Source organism: Taudactylus pleione, unplaced genomic scaffold (assembly GCF_031769625.1).
Source record: "Taudactylus pleione unplaced genomic scaffold, aTauple2 ptg000760l, whole genome shotgun sequence".
Taxonomy (NCBI): domain Eukaryota; kingdom Metazoa; phylum Chordata; class Amphibia; order Anura; family Myobatrachidae; genus Taudactylus; species Taudactylus pleione.
This window is the reverse complement of record NW_028285162.1, coordinates 3,220,969-3,237,349: the sequence shown is the minus strand read 5'-3', so window position 1 is coordinate 3,237,349 and position 16,381 is coordinate 3,220,969. Positions and strand designations below refer to the sequence as shown.

Here is a 16,381-nt window from a genome sequence, read left to right as displayed (position 1 = left end):
AAATCTTTGCTCTTAACACAATTGGTATGAAAGCTCTGAAATTTTCCTGGAGCATAACAATAGGTGAGTGTTTTACATAACAGACTCTGCTAGTTGGAGTAAAGAGATATCACCCTATAATTATATTTCTCTATTCATCCATTTGAGGACACTGGAGTATCACGTGTTACAGAGTGCTGAAGCTTGTCCTCAGCTGCAACACTCCCTATAGAGTTCCAAACTGCCCCTGGAAGAAACATCAGTACATTAACTATTTATTTAGTGGGTCATAGATTGGGTTTCCATGGCTGAGCACAAGCTTCAGATCGCCATACACAATGTCAAACGTCAGCTGACAATGGACTTTGGCAGGGGAAACGCGTTCTCTGTAGTGATGACTAACAGTTCACCTACCGGCAATCTGAAGCACAAACCTATGTTTGGCAGATGCCAGGACACTTGCTGTCCGCATACTGTATACTGTAAAAGCTTGGTGGAAGAGGAATAGTGGTCTGGGGTTTCATGGTTTGGCTTGGGCCGCTTTGTTCCAAAGAAGGGAAAGCTTAATACTACACTATACTATGACATTGTAGAGAACTGCGTGCTTCCAATTTTGTGGCAAATGTGTGGGGAAGGCCCTTTCCTGTTTCAGCATGACAATGCCACTTCATCAAAGCAAGGTCCATCAAATCCAGATCCATTGTTTGCTGAGTTTATGTGAAAGAACATGCCTGGCCTGCACAGAGCACTGACCTCCAATCAGACACCTTTATTGTGAATTGGAAAGCATACTGTAACCCAGGCCTCATCTTCAAACACACTAATGCTTTTGCAGCTGAATGGATGTGAATCACAGGGATATTCCAATATCTAACAGAAAATCTTCCCAAAAAAGTGGAGGCTGTGGTAAAGGATGAATCAACTCTATATAATGGACCATGGTTCTGGAATTATATATTCAGCAATCACAAATGGGTGTGATGTTCGCCATGTATGTGTTATATTTTGCTGTTTCATTATTCTATGCATGGGTGTTATTCTGCACTGCAAACTTTTACCTTTGCAGTGCTTACGGTGCATGTGCTGAATTTTCTTGTGCTCTTTATTTTTATACGTTTTCATGTTTCAGATGTTTATTATATGCATAGTGACGGCACTCTGGATGTTTTATCAACGCAATTTTGCCTCTATACATATGGAGTCAGTGTTATTCTGTCTTGTCCCCAACAGTCCGGAAATGTTGCTTTTGCAATAAACTTCATTGGTTGCACATACTGTTATGCTATGCATTTTCTATCAAGTATTCGTCTGCACAGTGGACAATAGGGTAGATTAGCATGCCCATTTTGTCCCAAATGATAGAGATAGATAGCGATTCAATTGTTTTATCGTGTCCAATATGACGGCTAAAGTAACGTTAGGTCAGGGTGCGATATTCAATTGTTTTTTATGAGTCCATGCCTGATCACGCATGTTGTGCCAAATAGTAAAACGGCTAAACCTGTCTAAAGTTCTGGTAACGTGCACAGACTTATTGCACATTTCTGCTCCCATGTCTATTCGCGCCCGAACGGAGAAACAACAGAATTGCTCCATCAGAAACCCATTACAACAGAGCCGCACTAAAAACAATTGAATTGCCCCATAGATAGATGTGAATTGTCTTGCATATCAACAATTAGAGAACGGGGCTCTGCTCACCTGACTGATGTCAACCTATGCACTAGGTTTTATGAAGCATGGCACATTTCAGTATTTTAGGGATTCAGGAACATATGTCATTTCCATGCAGTGAGCTGATGGATTCACCATACTGGTAAGCATAATTACAGGAAAAAAAACTTTTCTTATAAGGTAGAAAAGTGGATGAGGTAGGAGAATTATATTACACATAAGTGAATTACCTTTAACCTAGCTTCAATTATTTTGGTCAGTGTGAGGCAGTCTCCATGGAATCCACTACATCCGATGACTGTTTTCTCTGTCCTAAAAAGGAGAATAAAAGAAAAACATTTTAAAGTGCTTTAAAATTATTAATTTTTTTACTCATTATATGGTGCCATAATTCATAAGGTTTACTTGAATAAGAAAAAAAAATAAGGAGTTATGGTATAACATACCTTCATTAACGGTTTCTTTGAGGTCCATGTGGTCCAGAGGAAATACGTTGGGGTATGTGGTTGGAGTGATCCACGCATCAAACAGTTAAACAAGCTTCAGCTCCCAGGATGCACTGGGTCCTTCTCCACATATACCCTACCGCTGGCCACAGGCAGTCAGTTTGTTATCAAGCCCAAGCAGGAGAAGGCAAAACAAAGATAAGGAAGTACCCTTGTTCTCTAGACCATTCTCTCACAGAAGAGGGAAAACCGAAAGATTACCCAATAACACCAGGTGCGTTAGGGTGGGTGTCCTGTGGACCCCATGGACCTCGAAGAAAAAAGTTAAATGTATGTTATACCATAACACTTATTTTCTTCTTCGGGGTCCATAGGAAATACGTTGGGGATGTCCTAAAGCAGTTCCCTTAAGGGCAGGGACGCTCCTGTGTTTCAGTAGAAAGGAGAATCCTACGCCCGAAGGAAGCATCCTAAGAGGCAAATGTGTCAAATGCGTACAATTTGACAAAGATGTGGACGGAAGACCACGTGGCTGCCTTACATATTTGTTCAGCACAGGCTCAACGACGCACCGTCCACGATGGTCCCACAGATAGAGCAGAATGTGCTGTGACCGTGTTCGGCACAACAAGATCAGCCTGTGTGTATGCTTAAGAAATTGTCATACGCAAACCATCTGGCCAAAGTCTGTTTGTTAGCTGGCCAGCCTCGCTTATGACAGCCCTACAACACAAAAAGAATCTGACTTTCTAATGGAGCAGGTGCAATCTACATAGATACGTAGTGCACAGACAACATCCAGTGATGCTTCACTAGCCGAAAGGCCTGAAGCTTGCAAAGCCGGAACCACCCTAGGAAGGTACCCGGCCCTAGTACACAGAAAAGCTCTATCCTGATGAAATATCAACCAAGGAGAGCGAAAAGACAGGGCTGCCAAATCAGAGACCCTACGGGCAGAAGCGATAGTCAGAAGAAATGGTCTTCGCTGTCAACCACTTTAGGTCTACCGATTGCAAGCTCCTTCATTCGAACCCCTAAAAGTCCTGAGAACCAACGTCAAATTCCACGGGCTACCGGGGGGGACAAGGAGGCTGAACCCTCAGAAAAAAAAGAATTCTAATGTCAGGCAATGGGTCGATTCTTCGCTGAACCAAACTGAAAGTGCAGAAGCCTGAACTCTCAGGGTGGCCAGACGGAGACCCCGGTCTAATCCAGACTGACAAAAAGAAAACACTTGAGAAAACCTAACCACCTTAGGGTCACATTTTCTCAGTTCACACCACTGAAAATAAGAGTGCAAAACTTTGTAATAAACGCGGCCAGAGGAAGGTTTCTGTGCCCCCTGAAATACAGAATTGGAAACTCTTTTCCCTTTAAGGCGGAGGTCTCAAGAGCCACGCCGTCAAAGACAGACGAGGAAGCTCTGGATACTGGCAGGGACCCTGTATTAACAGGTCCGGTCTTGGAGGAAGAGGCCACGGAGACTCTATGGAGAGACTCTGTAGGTCGGTGAACCAATGGAGTCTGGGCCAAGCAGGGGATATCAGTATTATTGCTGCACTCTCCTGCTTAAATTTCCTGATAACCCTTGGAAGAAGGGATACCGGAAGAAACAGATACGCCAGTCTGAAGTTCCACTTTACTGCCAGATCGTCCACAAACTCGGCTGCAGGATCCCTGGTTCTGGACCCAAACCTGGGGACCCTGTGGTTGTGACTCGAGGCCATGAGGTCTACCTCTGGAAGACCCCATCTGTCCACAAGGCTCTGAAATGCCTGATGAAGAGTCCACTCCCCGGCGTATATCCTGACGACCTAGGAAGTCCGCTTCCAAATTGAGGACTCCTGGTAGGAACAAAGCCGATATCGCTGGAAGATGACATTCTGCCCAAATCAGAATGTTTGATACTTTCGCCATGGCAGTCTGGCTCCACGTGCCTCCCTGATGGATGACGTAGGTTACTGTGGTGGCGTTGTTGGATTGTACCTGGACAGCCCTGCCCTTTAGTATTTCCTTGAACAAGCGCTCTTGAATACTGCCCTTAGTTCCAGGACGTTTATGGACAGACGGCCTTCCGTTGTCGTCCGTTTTCCTTGAAACGTGCGTCGACCTGTCACTGCTCCCCATCCGCGGAAGCTGGCATCGGTCGTGAGGAGTACCCAATCTGGATCCAGAATGGGTGACCCTTGTTGAGACGGTACGTCATGTCAGGGACAGTCACACTTCTGACGAGAGACAGATCGTCTGTGCCTTTGTTTGGAAACTCAGGCCGTAGCCATGGCTGGGCAAGTAACAGCTCCTGATAAAGAAAGTGCCTTGAGACAGGCTTCAAGTCTCCTATCAGTGGACCCTTTAAAAGGTGGATGCAGATGGTATGTGGCACTCCTAACCAGACGTTCCACATGTGCGTCTACTGCTGGCAGAACCCCCTCATTTATTGTAGTCATCCAATGGAAAGGGATATAAGGCGTCAACCTTTCTTGTAATATGGATTTTCCTGTCCGGAGAACTCCATACTTTCTCCCTAAGTTCCAAAAGGTGCTCAGATTTGGGACATAATATCTCTAAAGTTAACCAAAGTCTGAGTAACAATGTGACTATCGTTTCACATACAATACATCCCACACACCTATCGTAGAGGGTTAATGAGGAGAAACAGTGATAGGTTATGACTGACAAGTTATTCAGAAAAACAAGGCAGCATAACACGGTAGATTTCATAAGTCACATGCTATGCACACATATACAAGTTGATATATATATCTATACACACTAAGCGCTCTAGTCAACTACCAAACAGCCCAGGTAGTATATAGAGCTCTGTATGACCTGACCATCGCAGGGGAGGCATACAGGGACTGACCCGACCTCCTGAGCACACAGCCACTGAGAGCACCCGAGTGTGCTCTCTGGCCGATTCATATAGAGCAGGGATGGGGAACCTCAGGCCCGGGGGCCGCGTAAGGCCCGCGGAATCATTTGGTCTGGCCCCCCAAGCTTTTTCCTGCTAGCCTCATCTGGCAAGCAGGGTGTCTAGAATTGACCCCTGCAGTCAGAATCTATGCAGTAGTGCCGCCTGGAGCATCCTTAGAATGCTTCAGGCGATCAGTGCTGCCCTTACAGCTCCCCGAAGCATCCTCAGGATACTCCGGGCACTGCTGTAATCAGCGGCAATTGTGGCCCCACTCCCATGTGACATCACTCGGAGGGGGAGTAACTTGCACCGGACCCGCAAATAATGTTATATATATATCAAAATGGCCCTCGGCAGAAAAAAAGGTTCCCCACCTCTGATATAGAGGGAGGTTTTTTCCCTTTTCTCATATATATGCAAAAAGTTCTTAGTCAACTACGAACAGCCCACAAGTCTAAGTAGGATATCGAGCTCTGTATAACCTGGCCATCCAAGGAGAGGTATACAGGGAAATGAACCAAGCCTCCTGAGGAAATATTTGCAAGTAACCCACACCAAGTGTAGGTTTAACAATGCCAAGTGACCACCTTCACAGAAAAACATATACAACAGTGCACTCTCTAACACCTTACCTGCACTTTGGAAGTTTAGGAACAAAAAAGTAGCATAAGTCACATAAAATCCTTGCCTAAACCCATCAGTTTGGCAAGATCTGTAGCATACATATAATGCAAAATAGTCAAGTAGGTACTGAATCACAAGCAACCCAAGTTGGTAGGATTCCAGTGTTATACACCTTCCTAGTAAAAAGGCATACTCAAGGATAGATCAACTCCCCCCCCCCCAGCCAGTACTCAACTGCAGCTGAGCTTTCCTAATTAACTAGGAGAGAGGCGGATGAGCAGCCCAGTTTTCACCAGTATATGTGAATTACAATTTAGCCCATACAGCCTGCAGCTGGGGCCAATTGGAGCACCTTTACAAAAGTCCACAATGTAATGTGCTCACCTTCACAAATATCTAGTAAATGTTAAGTACAGTTATAACTGACAGTTTTTCCACAAAAAACAAAGGCGGCATAACTCTGCAAAACTTAATGCATTTAAGCAATATATTTTCCACAGGCTCTTAATCAACTACAAAAAGCACACCAGCTTAGTAGGATATTGAGCTCTGTATACCCATGTTTCACACCCAAAATTCCCCCACACCTGTAGTAGAGGGTTATAAGGAGAAACAGCAGTGATAGGTAATAACTGTCAGTTATTTAAACATAAAAAGGCAGCACCACACACAGCAGATTTTCATAAGTCACATGCAACGCATATTATATTCCCTTTATATGAATATATTTATTTTAAGCTCTTAGTCAACTACGAACAGCCTCAGGACAAGTAGGATATAGAGCTCTGTATTACCTGATCACCGTAGGAGAGGTATACAGGGAGACTGACCCAACCTCCTGAGTGTACAGCTACCGAGAGCACCTGAAAGTGGTCTCTGGCTGCCTCATATAGAGGGAGGCTGAGAGGAGCAACCCAGACGCGGGAACCTTGAACTGTGCCGATGTGAGGGTTGCGGGAGGTGCCGCCTGGGAGAGCGAACCTCCCCTATGCTGTATGGATCCACCCGGCTCATTGACATGGCCGCCGTCATCTAGTCCCTGGCTGTCAGGAATCCCTCAAGTCCCGATGGTCTAGTGTGGGAGGCAGTTTACCTGGCTCCTCACTACAGTGTTCCCCCAGCCAGTCTCCACCGCTGGAGGATGGACCGCCCCGTGGCTCCAGCGTCAGTGGCCGCAGGAACCACCTTACCTGCATCCCCATGCTTCCCAGACGCTTAGCTGCTCCAGGTCTCCCCTCAGTCAGCACGCGCCACTTGCTCAGAAGTAAAAGGAAAAAAAAAAAACCTTGTCTCCCACTGTCAATAAGGTGCCTTCTCGCACCAAACAGAACAACTGCCTGTGGCCAGGGGCGGGGTATATGTGAAGGAGGACAAAGTGCATCCTGGGAGCTGAAGCTTGTTTAACTGTTTGGTGCCTGGATCACTTCAACCACACACCCCAATGTATTTCCTGTGGACCCCGAAGAAAAAAAACACGTCTGTTTATTTCAATTTTTGTAAATGTTTGTGTGTACCTAGAGGAAATCAAAACTACGTATATCCCAATGTTAAAGTTGCCAATTTGGGCTTCACACACGCAGAAAAAAAAAATCCTGACCCCTAAATTAGCAATCATATAGATTCTATAGTATATAATAACCTCGACAGTGTCTTCTACCATCAGTTAGTTAAAATTCATTGTAGGAATTTCAACATATTTGTAAAATGGTTAGTGAAATTGTCATCAACTCACATGGTAAATTTCAAATGAACCACTGAGGAACCCCTACTATGCTAATGGTAAAACTCACTTTATTCAATTCACAAATTATGCCATCGACCCCCTGTATGGTTTACAGTAAAAAAAAGTTCACTAGACAAATCGTTGTAGACAGGATATATTTATACATATTAAAATTGCTTTTCTTCACTAAAAGGAAACAAATCTATTTTTCCAACCACTTGTTATAAACTAACCCAGCTATTACATTTACTAATGAGATTGCTTGCTTCTGAGCCCTAAAGTTCTCCTATATCCTGTGATCCATGCTACGGCTGCTATCTGACTGTAGCTGCAGTGCTCAGAGGCTATAAGTCCATGAAGAAGTTGATGAATAGATGCTCAACATGCAGAACAAGAACAGCAACTACTTTGTAGAATGGATCCCCAATAATGTTAAATAGCTGTCTGACATCCCATACTATAAGCCTAAAGATGTCTGCCTCCTTCATCGGTAACAGTCATCCAGACAGAAGCTGTTTAAGCGCATCTCGGAGAAGTTCAGGGCCATGTCCGCAGAAAGACTTGCCTCCACGGGTAGTGCATGGATGAAACGTAATTCACAGAAGCCGAGGACAACATGAATGACTTGGTCTCAGAGTACCAGGTAGCCACGGCTGAAGAGGTGGGTTTGAGGAAGAGGCTGCATAAAGCAATCTGTTCTAGCAGTCGTTTAAATTAGGTTTAAAGCTACAACAACTTCTTCCTCTGTTAATGAGAACCTGTTTTCCTTATGTTTATGTCTCTAAATGTCTTCAGTTTTTTTCTCCTTGTTCCTCAGAATTCACTATACCACATGCTGTACCAACCTTAAACCATCATTAAAGCTTTTTTCAGAATAAAAATATTGCTACAAATGCTCTGAAGAGCATGAAACAATGAGGGGAGGTATCAATAACTGTAGCACATATTCCAGATGGTTGGGTACGAAATACCGACTGTTGGATGCCGCTGGTCAGAACATAGACAGTGGCATCCCAACAGCCAGAATTCCGACACGCATAGGAAGGAACGGTGGGTATTTTTCTAACCCCTACCCTAACCCACCCCCTCCCCTGTGCCCACACCCTAATCCTAACACTCCCTACCCAATGCCTAACCCAGCTACCTAACCCTAACCTGACACAAACACCAGTGCCGGGATTCCGACCTGTCGGGATTTCGGCGCCGGAATTCAGACGGCATCCTGCATGCTGACTACATCCCATTCCAGATGTGGTGTAACTAGTATAATAAATGGTAATATAATAATAATAAAACAGTGCACTTATAACTTTTTATGCATCGTCATTGCAGCCTCCACCTGGCACTGTGTACTGCCACTCATTGCTAAATATATTGCGTCAACATGCTGTATAGTTAGTTTCAGTAAAATTAAAACAGAGGTTAAGCAAAGCTCATATGAAACGGAGTGTACATTAATATCTACTTTACTTGCCAAACTTTACCTATAAGCATATAATATGTAGTATATGCAATAGCTGTGTCATTAATAATCAGGGAACAACCAAGTTTAGTGGCGTCCCTCCCCGCGGTGACACCCGGTGCGGGGAGGGTGTATGGCCTCGTGGCCTGTACCCTCGTTTTAGTCATTCCAGGGGTCCAGAAGTTGCGGAGTGCCCCCAGGGAACACTTCGTGTGCAGTGGCGGCTCCCTCACTGTCAGGAGCAGAGTGCTGCACATAATGTTAGAGTGCAGCACCCGGCTCCTGTCACTGAGGAGGAGTCTGCACTTTGGTGTCACCCCTCGGCAGTTGACACCCGAGTGCGGCCCCCACCCCCCTTGTGACGCCACTGACCAAGATAATCAAGAGAAATACAAACAAAAAAAACATATCATGCATTCCTATTACAAGCCCGGAGGTCTATTTATGAAACAAATAAGGATTTTCTCCAGTCTATTTGCTGCAGAAATCAAGACTTTTTTTCTATAACACATTTAACAAATGGTAAACTGTGCCGAAATCACGGATTTCTCAGCTGGATATTTTCGCATCCTTGTCCAGCCCCCACTGATTCAATTTATTAAGTAGCCGAATATTAAGAGTTTTGGGACACTTAAATAACTTAGGTTTGTTATGCAGGAATGTATCCCTCAATCAAACTTCTTTAGGCAGTAAATGTTAAAAGGTCCACATATTAGCCATTTAAGCAATCAAACTGGTATCACGCAAGGGATTACCCCAATTTTTACCTAATATTTGACATATTAAAGGCCTGCTCCATGTTTAAAATACATTTTCTATCAATTTCTCTATTTTAATCAAACTGTTGTGTCACACAGACGCCTTTGTTTGCGCATAGGTGCATCTAGTAAACTTTGCTGGGAGCATATCCTGGATTACACACTGCTATTTCAAAGGTCCATTTATAGTGATTGCTTTTAATTGCACATTAAACATTAAATGAACTAACTTGGTACCTCTATATTTATTTATAGGATTGGTTTTCTTATTCTCAAATGTGATTGTTGCTTTTCGTTTCTTTTATATAACGTGTAAAGTAGCACTGCTTATAGTTAAACTGCTCACCGGCAATTTTTATTGCCCTAACAAACAAGGCCCTGGAATATGTAAGCTACTGATCTTGATTATACCCCTGAGCAATTATTATTCCCTACCTTTATAGCATTTTTCTTCTTAGAATATATGAAGGCAGGTTTTAAGTTCGGTATTTCGAAGCCCTTTTTACAGGTGTGCATAGGTGATTTTGTTTGTGAATTTAAAATGAATTGCACCTCTTATTACACTAGCTTTACATTAAGCAAAATATATTATTCTGCAACTACAGATCTTGCAGGTTTTATTGACATATTTTAAAGTTTTTTTCCAACTTTTATTTTAGTAGTGTTCCCGCTAGGCTGTTTTAGCAGGGTGTTGCGCCCTGCCCTCCTTCTGGAGGGCAAAAAGCGCCCTGCCCTCACCGCTAACACAGCCTGCGGGTGCAGTCTTCACCTGCGGAACTGTGCGGTGACCTGGTCACCGCCGGTGAATAGACGCTGGGCGCTCGGCATCTATTCTACTCGTCAGCAGCGCCTGGGGGCTGTCCGTAAGTGCCGGGCACGCTCCCAAGAGTGACAAAAAGCTGATGCGCTTATGGACATGCCCCCTTTTCAATGGAGACTCCCCCTTTTCGGGTGCGCGTGTCAAAGTGCCCTCTCTAGATCCGGCGCCCTGCCTGCCTGCCGCCAGAGCTAGAGTGAACACTATTTAGTGTTATGCCAGTAAAATGTTGAGGGAAATGGTAACTTACAGTTTATAGCATTTTGGTGTGTCCCTGCTGTGGATTGAATAACCTTCACTTAGTCTGGTGTCTGATGCAACAAGTGCAAAATCTTCTCCAGCAAGAGCCAGCACGGTACTAGGAAAGAAAGAAAAAACAAGAGGATAAATTATCTTAGCTACAGAACACAAAACGTACATTTTATTATCATTGATTTGATAGACACCACTCTGATTGCAGGGCCAGGAAGTGGGAAAGCAGCAAATACACAAAGCCGCATATCCACTTATAGACATTACAAACGGGAGCACGATTATGACATTGTAATCGTGCTCTAGTGATGTGCCTAGACTAAATGTTCACTCGTTCAGTCCAGGCACATCCATCATCCCTGTACATGCTGAACCTGATGGGATCGTCAGGTTGACCAGCATGCACGGGCGATGATAGATGGCAAAAACGCGCATCGCTGGTTGTTTTTGTAATTTACATGCCCAATTTGCGGCCAATTGCACGATAACGACGTCGTTATCATGCAATAGTCTGTCAAAATCGCCTAGTGGATACCCAAGTTAAGATTATAGTACAGATCTGTAACGCTGCAGTCCTTCAGAAATGTTTTTGCATCCCAGATTTCCAAGAAGCTTCATTCTCTGACGGATGACAAACTTTTTTCTGAATTGTATTTGGACCATTAACATATCATAACAGGAATACAACACTTCATGGACAGCTAGCTTTAGTATACTATAATTTCTACATCCAAACACAACCTTTCCTAAAAGCAGATGAAAAAAAACTTATAAAGTAAATTCCTACTACGAAAAAAATATAAGTAGTGTTAAGGTGCGTATCCACTAGACGATTAAAATGAGCGATTGAATGATTACGACATTGTTATCGTTCAATCGCTCATTAATTGTTCATAAATTGTGCAGTAAAATGTCAAAAACGACCAGCTGGTCGTTTTTGACATCTATGATCGCCTGAACATGCAGGCAAACCTGCCGATAACGACAGATTGGGCATGTTCGGGGATGAGAGAGGGTGCCTGCACTGAATGACACATCGTTAAGTGTGGGCACATTATCCACTGCACAGGTTGAACGATTGCACGATTACAACGTTATCGTACAGTCGTTCCACTCTCGTGTAGTGGATACGCACCTTTATATTTATCTGCTTGCTTGTTTTCAATTACTTTCCCAATTGTTTATAAAATGATCTACACATTTGTACCCATTATTCTGCAACCTTATAATTCACATTCAATTAGTACATGTCTTTGATACCCCTTTTACACCATAGTCCCACCCAGAATTTGGAACACTTTTCCAAACCCAGATCAGACCCCCTTTTACACTGCGGTGCCGACCGCACCGTTCACACCGGAGCCCGGGTCATCACTGACCCGGCTCGCCGATGCAGGTGAGCAGTGCTTCTTACCCTCCCTCCCCCTCAGCGACCCCCTTACCTTACTCCGAAGTGGTCCGGAGGCACGGAGGGCAGGTGGGTGCGATGCTCCTTTCTGGCCGGCCGTGGACGCTTGGAGATTATGTTATCTCCAAGCGATACTGAAGCCTGTCAATTGGGCGGCATGCGTCGCGACCCGGGTCATCGTGACCTGGGTCGCGCCGTTTACACTGCAGGGTGACACAGGAATGACCTGTGCTCAACCCTGGGTCACAGGACCCGGGTTGATCCGTTTACACCGACAAAAATCCCTGGTTGATACGCGTTCACAAGTATCAACCCGGGATTTTTAAATTGGTGTAAAAGGGATATCAGTAGCATTATTTTAATGCTAGTAAAATGCATATAAACAATTGTTTCATTATCAATTGAACCTTTTATAAAGTGTCTTAACACTGTAGTGGCATTCCAGGCCTCAACGCATTGGGGCATATTCAATTGGGCGCGATGTTTAGCGAGGAAAAAACCTTGCGCCCAATTTTGGATTACTGCGGGTATGCACGCTCCCGATACCCGCGGTATCCAATTAAACATTTTTAAAAATAAATAGGATTACACTTACCTGCCCGGGGATCTCCGGTGGTCTATGCGGCTTCCGGTAGCCTCCTCTCCATCCTCTCATTATGGAGGGGACTACTGGGAGTCCAGGGGGCTGAAGGGAGGCACAAGGGCTGCTGGGAGATATAGTTCTCCCAGCGCCCATTGCAGGGGGGGCATACTTACACTGGACACACACACACTCATAAAAACTCACAACCGTACATACACACTCACCGCTGCTGCAGGAGACCGGGTCCCGACACTGGATGCAAAAGGCAGCAACTAATTGCTTAATTAGTCATTAGGAGGGGTGCCTCTGGGGTCCCAGATCATTTCCTGACCATTTATCCTAAAATTGTGGATTTTAGGAAAAATTGGTCGTGCTCTGGAGGTGCTCAAAAATAAAAAACCTCCCGGCACTCAAAAAAAAAAAAAAAAAAAAAAAAAAAAAACACTCCTAATTGAATAGCAAAAATCCCACACCTGCAGGAAAACCCAGCGGGTTTTCAGTACCGGGCGATGAATGACAACTACAAACAGCAAATGGGAGCGTGCATTTGTAGTTTTCGTTCATCGTTTTGGTGCAAATAATGAACGACAAATCGTTAAAAAAACCGTCCCATGTGTACGCACCTTTAGTATATCGTCATTCTATGTCAAGTGGACCAGGGGCCCCCACTTGGCCATCTCCGATTTTGTTGAAATTTTGCATGAAGGTTGGTATGTATGTAGAACTAAGTTTGGTAAAGTTGCAGTTCACAGTATGCAATAGTAGTGGAGTTGTGGCCCTGGGAGTGGAGGTAGGTGAAACTGTTACCAACTCCGCGATGCACAATCAGCAATGTTCAAGTAATAACTGTGGCAGAGCTACGAGAGCAAAAGGTGTGAAAGTGCACGTGTTTATACCACTTCTGATGCAGATTTAAAAATCGCTTCCGCAAGGCTTACAAAAAAGTACTTTTTTGACAGTATGAGGCCAAAGCAGGATATAATTATAACCCCAACAGCAGCAGTAACCCAGGAACTGGCAGACCTTCAAAACCTTCTGTTGATTAACCCTCACATTACATGTTTTTAGGTTTAAACACTGATTTTGTTGAAAGTACCAATGCATCAAAAGGTTTCATTATATTGACCGTACATATTTATATTCCCATGAAAGTGTGGGAAGGGGCTGCAGCGCATTGCTTTGACCAGGGTCTACAATCCTGTTAAGACGTCCATATATGCATATACATAATGTATAAATAAAGCAAAAACTTGCTCTATATTACGCATACAATAGAAACTAGGAGCTAAGCTGGCAGGAAGTAATGGACTGAAAGTAAAAGACAAATAGTTGATACCAGCGCTATATAGAGTTGTTGTATTTAAAACTCAGATACGGATGTGTATTCATTAATATCACATTTAATTGATAATAGGTAAAAATAATGAAATAAAAAATATTAAAAATGCACGAAGTGCTATATAGTTATATCATACGCAGTCGCTACTGGGGGAACTGATTAGTCCATATGGATAGACACTAGCTGTAGGACAAGATATTGATTCCGTGTATATGGTACAGCAAATATTTACCAAGTGGAATGTCCCTTTATTCTCAGTCCAGATGAATTTATCATGTGTCCAAATCCTGTTGGTATCGTCACAGAGTATAGCCTGGATCGGATCCACTTGTAGCTGTATAGCCTATGGAATAGGTGAGGATGTCCCAACAGCAAACAATGTGTCCAAATGTCCAAGATAGATGAATACAATGTTACCCCAAAAGATGCAGCGATTGTGGAGAGGCTTAAGGGGGGTATTCACTTAGCGATTTAGCCAAGCGATTGCACGATAACGACATCGTTATCGTGCAATCGCTTGCAAATCACGCATGCATCGGGCATGTTTTGGTCAGAATCGACCAGCGATGATCGTGCCCGCTGGTCGTTTCTGACATTCAACATCACCCGTACATGCAGGACAACCTGATGATCTCATCAGGTTCTGCATGTGCGGGGATGAGGGATGTGCTGGGACTGAATGAGTGAACGTTCAGTCTAGGCACATCACTAGCCATACAAACGACAGCACGATTGCAATGTCGTAATCGTGCTCTCGTTTGTATATCGCTAAGTGGATACCCCCCATTAACGCAATTCGCTGGTAAACTGATATCCAGCTTCTTCAGAAGCATATCTCCAAATGAGCTACTCATGCTCCTTATATACCCCTTTCATTATAGGCACAGGAAATCACCTGAGTATCAATTAAACGATTCACCCTGGACATCACATGATTACCAGTACACACTGCACAATTTACTGAACGACAGAACTATTACTAGCAGTGTTCTCCCCAGAAAAATTTTCCAGGCGATGCGCCCGCAGAAAACAGCCTTGGGAGAACACTGACTAGATAACACATACAACCAGCAGGAGCGCACAATTGTGCATACACACTAGGCGATATACACGATTTGTCATGTAGATACGCCAAATCGTGCCGATATCGTCCTGGAGTGTATGTACCCTAAAATCTGAACTGTTGGGGAGGGTTGAGGACCGCATATGAGAACCGTTGGCTGAAAACATTGCTTGGTTTAAATGCACACAAGACAATGCAGACCTTTCGTAAGTTCTATAGGGGCGCAATTAAATTAAAAGCATTGTGTGTAACTTGCCGATTTTCGGACCGATTCCCTGGCAACTTGTTACTACAAACATCACAGAATTTCCTTCCCACAGCATAAACTCAATTTTAATAATAATATAAAGAATGTAATTCCTAATACTAATGTTTTCTAAACCATCAATGAAGTTAGAATTGAACCAATTATATGTGATGACATCAGAAACCACTATTAATACGGACATAAATAAAAGGTTATCCACACACTACATTAGCATCACTCGGGAATGATAGGCCTGAAAACCTTAATGTTACCCTTACATATAAGAAAACGTATCAACCCCGAAACAGACAGCTCCTGTTATAAGTAAAGCTTAGAACCCCCACTATGGAGTAGGCAATGGTACTAAAAGAGGTTGTCGTATTGAATGCTGGTCCTATGGTATACCCTGGCTATGGCGCTGTTATACTCAGAGATCTAACTCATGCTGGGGTGCATTTCTTACCCTCCATTGAAGGTGTAGGGGTTGAATCGCTGCTGCACCGGACCCGTGTAATGATAGTCCATGCCCTTATACAGCTGCGGGCCAGCCTGAGAGTCGGACGACATATACATCATGTCAACACTATAACGCACTATCACCGCCGGTTGTTTCCCCACTGCTGTCTCACTGCCAATATGGCGATAGCACCGCTTCCGGCATCCTAGCTCCCACTTCCGTTGAGTCCTGACTGCTTCCACTGAATCCACTCCACTCCAAGATAGTCGCTCATAGTAACGCAGCGGCCATCTTATTGGTTATCAGTACTATTTGACCCCTATGCATCATCTAGTTGAATAGCGTGCATAACGATTACGCGTTTACTTTGATAAGTGAGCAAAAGGGAGCTGCAATAATTGTCTTGATTCTTAGTAATTGTTTTTCTGTTATGGGCACTGGGCTTTTCTTTGCATATAAATTCCATCAAGTAGTAAATGTGGATTTCCAGTGCTTGTTTATGTAAACAGCTCATGCAGCATCAGCAGACATAGGAGTTCAGTAAACTTTCCAAGAAAGGAACAGCATTGGTGAGGTGCTAAAAGGAAAGACAGCTCCAGTTTGTTAGAAGAAATGCCAATCTATAGTATACACGT

The 16,381-nt window shown here is 43.9% G+C and overlaps 1 protein-coding gene across 1 annotated transcript in view; it reads right to left on the bottom strand.

Annotated features, from left to right (window-relative positions):
• The window catches only part of PSMB1 (proteasome 20S subunit beta 1), a 40,401-nt gene extending 24,417 nt beyond the window's left edge, over positions 1–15,984 (bottom strand). The window contains exons 1-3 of the mRNA XM_088457420.1: positions 15,753–15,984; positions 10,648–10,755; positions 1,884–1,965 (exon numbers count right to left, since the gene is read on the bottom strand). Coding sequence (XP_088313546.1) covers positions 1,884–1,965; positions 10,648–10,755; positions 15,753–15,865 — 303 coding nt within the window. The 5' untranslated portion in view covers positions 15,866–15,984. The remainder of the gene's footprint in view (positions 1–1,883; positions 1,966–10,647; positions 10,756–15,752) is intronic.
• Between the last annotated feature and the right edge of the window lie 397 nt (positions 15,985–16,381).